General features: G+C 41.9%; 1 protein-coding gene across 1 annotated transcript in view; it reads right to left on the reverse strand.

Annotated features, from left to right (window-relative positions):
• Positions 1–4,954, reverse strand: part of LOC107710009 (protein disulfide-isomerase-like) — a gene marked incomplete at its 5' end in the record, with an annotated part of 12,696 nt that overhangs the window by 5,467 nt on the left and 2,275 nt on the right. Inside the window, one exon of the mRNA XM_016514685.1 lies at positions 2,982–3,163. Within this exon, the coding sequence (XP_016370171.1) occupies positions 2,982–3,163 (182 nt within the window). The remainder of the gene's footprint in view (positions 1–2,981; positions 3,164–4,954) is intronic.

Raw genomic sequence — 4,954 nt, forward strand, 5'->3', positions numbered from 1 at the left:
ATGCATTACTCAACATTACTTACTACCTTCCAGCAACACAACATTCAATTAAGGTAAAATAGTAAAAAATATATTTCATTTAAATGGAACCGGAAAATTTCTAACGATACCCAACCCTACTCGTGACTCACATTCCTACACTCAATATTGCATGTGCTAAAGTTTGAGCTGTAACATCCAGTTTATAAAACCTTACAAATGTATGCAGTGAGGACCAACTCGTCGCTTCGCAAATATCCTGTAACATGACTCCTTTAAATAGAGCCCACGAAGTTGACATTCCCTTTATTGAGTGTGCACGTACACCAGGTGGGGACACAAGACCCTAACTGGTATTTGCCAACAAAATCGCCTCCACTATCCAGTGCGATAAACGCTGCTTAGCAATCAGCTTCCCCGTATGAGGTTTCATCCAAGATACGGATAGCTGATCACTCTCCCTGAACCCTCTGGTTCTTTCTGTATAAATGCATAAAGCACGCACTGGGCACAATACATTTAACTTTTGCTGTTCTGATGAAGCAAAAGGTGGTGGATAGAAGGCTCTTAACTCAAGAGTAATGATAGCATTAACTATTTTGGGCATGAATGCAGGATTAGGTTTCAGAACTACCCCTGCATCCCCAGACATGAACTGCAAACACGCTGAATGCACAAAGCGCATGAATCTCGCCAAAGCTAACAGCAGTGCCGTCTAATGATAATATTTTGAAATCAACCTTGTCCAGCGGCTCAAATGGGGACATGGAAAAAGCATCAAGCACCAATCCCAAATCCCATGAAGGGGAAAGCGGTTTTGAAACTGGCAAAGCCCTTCATGCGTGCCCTTCATGAACCTGCATACCAAAGGATGCTGCCCCACAGTTTTGTTATCAAAACCAATGTGATAAGCAGATAGACCAAGGGAAAGCGTTTAACCATAAAAGTGTTTCTGACTGCTATATCAATCCTGAAGAAATGATAGAACGACTGCCACTGAACACTGAAAGGGAATCTCGTGTTTAGTTGCGCACCAACGCTCAAACACGACCCATTTGCATTCATAAAGAGACCTAGTCGATGAAGCTCTAGGATTTTGTATGGTTCTAATAACGCTGTCATACAGACCGGTTGTATTTAAATTGAACCACTCACAGGGCAGGTCCATAGTGCCAGGCATTCTGGATGAGGATGAAAAATCTCCCCCACTGCTTGTGGCAAAAGATCTCTGCGCAGCGGGAGAGACCACGGGTCTTCGTACAGCATATGTATGATTTCCGCTAGCCAATATTTCCCTGGCCACCTCGCTATTAACATCAATTTCAGTCCCTCCTCCCTCACTCTGTAAAGTGTTGGGGATATTAACGCTATTGGTGGGAACGCGTAAAGGAGAGTGCGAGGCCATTCGTGTGCCAGCGCATCTATCCCCAGAGGCGCGATCTGATCTTTCAGGGAGAAAAACAGAGGATACCGAGCACTGTCGTGGGACGCGAAGAGATCCACTAGCGCTCTGCCTTATATGCTCCAAATCTGTTCGACCACTTCCCTGTTCAATTTCCACTCCCCGTAGAGGGGGTTGCCTCTGGACCGCAGATCCGCACCCTGGTTCATGACACCCTGTACATGCGTTGCTCTCAGGGATAAAAGATTGGCATTGCTCCATAAAATCCGTTTGCGTGCTAACAGGTGCAAAGGAAGTGGTCTGAGACCTCCCTGTCGGTTTATGTAAGCCACAATTGTAAATTGTGCGGAAAACTTTAGCTTTGTGAAATTATGCTACATAAAACATCTGTACGAAACCGAAACCGCAGGTGGGCTGAATGAGACGCAGATTCACTCTCTGACAGCAGACAGCGCTTATGGTACAGTGATACAGCGTTTCCTTGGTTACTGCTGTGAACAGCAGCGTTGCGCGTATTAACCATTAACACTCATTTAAATGCATCATACGGAGACAAAATGAAAAGAAAACGCCATTTCTGAAAACAGTTCAGTTCCGTTCCGTTCAAATTTTGTTCCCGCTTGAACAAAGTCGCACGGCATCTCCCTCACTAGCCGGGACAGTCTGCATTGCTGCAGCCATCGTAATATCGAACAATCCTTGCAATCAAGATGAACCGCTTTAGAAGCGTGTTCCGTCATGTTTGACTGGAAATGGTCAGCTTTGGATGGCAACATCGGATTTGCTGCCGCCGTGTGCTTTGGGTGCAAGTGCGCGGCAACCGTTTTGTGACTCTTCAATGTGTCGTGACAGATCACTGTATTGCCTCAGTTCGGCTACTGGGCATGCGCATTTACATATTTTCCGAGCTGACGGTATAACGTGAAACCTATGAAAACGGTTTTTAAAAGGTCATAGTGCCATAGTTTCATCACTTTACAGTGTCGCAGTGACCATATTTTTGCAGTAAAGGACCTGTCATAATTTCATGAGTGGGAAGATGACATGAAGCGACGCGAGGTTAGCTGCATTGAAAACATGAGCGCACATGTGCATACACAGCTCCCGATCGGGGCGAAGTTCATGGGATTTTGTCCACAGAATGATAAGAGCACATGTTTTAACATATCATTTTATTATTTAACACTCAGTATTTTAACTTAAGCGTTGCAAGTCATGCATACAGCGCCGGACATGACAGATTTTTTGGTACGCAAAACAAGTACTTTAAAGGAATTCCTTAGCTTATTACCGTTACTGTGGCAGCCAACAACAGCACAGCTTAACCCTCTGCACATATTTATACTTAGTTATTGAAAGTTTCAATTCAGTCTATCTTTTTACCCCGTTTTAACATGGATTTCTATGGTGACCGGCCGCAGATGTCGGGCAAGATGGCGGATATCAGCGGCTACACATAATATCCACATTCTGATTGGTCAGATCGCCTGTCAATCAAGCTCTTTGCGAACGGTCAATATTTATTTATTTTTTAAATAATTCACATTACATTATGCTAAAAATACACCTAAAACAGAAGCAAATTGTCTCCAGGCCTTACCTTACGGTCATCACCAGCAGGGAAGAACTTGAGCGTGGGGAAGCTATGCACTTTGACAGCTTCAATCTCATTGGCTGTGGAGTCCATCTTGGCCACAACAATGTTTGCATTGTCTTTGAATTTCTCACCCAACTGATCCCAGATGGGGGCCAGCTGTTTACAGTGACCACACCATGGGGCATCTGGATCAAGAAAAAGCAAACGAATACAAAATAATTGGTTCTTACTAAAAAGCGAATTTACACACTTTAAAAGACTGACGATTTCAGTCAGATAACAGCAGTTTACCCTTTTAATCTATACACCTCCAGTGATTAAATTAAAGTCTTCTGAAGCATTATGATCACTTAGTATGATAAACAGACAAAAATTAGACCGTAAATAAACTATTTAATTGGATAAAACCACTGGATTTGCATATGGGTTACAAATATATTCATTTGTGTTCCACAGAAGAAAATCATGTTGGAGTAAATGACAGAACTGTGAACTATCACTTTAATTTGACTACAATTGTTCTAGCAGCTGTTGCACTTGCTCCGCAAGACAGAAGTGATGTGCAACTTGGATATAATCCTACAAAAAATCTGATTTCACATTGTGTCATGTTTGCGTGGACAGACATAGCTTGACTATGCAAAACCCCACTGGAGCTTGATTATAACTGCAAAGGTACATGTACTTATTGATACTAGTGATAATGTTATGACACATGAAATTATATCAAGTTGGCTAATGGACTTGTAAAAAGTACAGGAACAGGGATATGCAGGACCTATAATGGTTTCAGGGTGCTGAGAAATACAGGGCAGACAATGGGACTAAAATGTGGGGGAAAAAGCAGATGGGTTTTCAGAGTCAGTCTGGCACTGGTTACTGACAGCTGCATGTATGATGCAATCTACCCATTGTCAAAACATTTTGGAAATCCAAAACTCATTTCACAACAACCATTTTCATAACCATTCTAATGTCCTCGATGACATTAAATATAACCCCCTTCTACCCTTCAAGACCTATGTCATTTATTAGAAAGTCAGTCACAGCCATGTAAAAAAAAAAAAAAAAGTCCCTTTCCTCATAGAAATGCTAGTTTGGGAAGCAGTTTGCTTTAAAGATCTCTAGAGCCAAAATGATCTCTGCATTTCTCGCTCTTTCCTATTATAGCAAGTTTAAGAGTATATAGGAAGGAGAGCTCTCCAAGTAAGTATCCTGTGGGTGCCCGTGCCAGGATTAGCAGTATGCTTTTGGACAGATACAGGAATCTTGTGTTTACAATGCCAGGCTATTAGGATAGGCAATCAAAAGATCCCACTTTCAAAATAAATCAGGCAATATGCCATGCAAAGTGATCTCTCAAACCAAATGCTCAGACATGGAATGACAAGCAACATTCAAGACTACAGAACTTGCATCTAAGCAAAGACATTTTTATATAGAGAAAAAATACGTACAAAACTCTATAAAGACATTCTTGGCGGGGTCGAAGGCAACCTCTTCAAAGTTTTTGCCCACCAGGACCATGACAGGGTTCTTATCCCAGTCATCAGGAATGTCCTGACTCATCAAATGAGGCTGAAAGACATTACAATCATTCATAACACACACACAGACACACACAACAATCATTCCAAAAAGACAGAACACGTTTTCATTTAAGTGCCAATTTTTAAGTAACTACTACATCTACCATAAAAACTTATTTCCATTTACATCAGACATTATTTAAACCTTAACCCAAAGAAACTTCTCAGTCACCTTAAGTTTTCCCTCTGTGAAGGCTGTGCAGAAGGTGATGATGTTCTCTGCTGTGATTTCTGATGTTTCTGGTTTGTATTTGGTCATCTCTTCCTCTAGGGTAATGAGGCGGATTGTTGGGCACTCTTCCTTCTTAAGACCAAAGAACTCCAGAATTCGCTGATTATCATCCACATCACTGTCAATAAAGATGAAGAGAATCTGTGGAGAAAGAG

This window comes from Sinocyclocheilus rhinocerous, unplaced genomic scaffold, assembly GCF_001515625.1.
Source record: "Sinocyclocheilus rhinocerous isolate Xijiao unplaced genomic scaffold, SAMN03320098_v1.1 scaffold3614, whole genome shotgun sequence".
NCBI lineage: Eukaryota > Metazoa > Chordata > Actinopteri > Cypriniformes > Cyprinidae > Sinocyclocheilus > Sinocyclocheilus rhinocerous.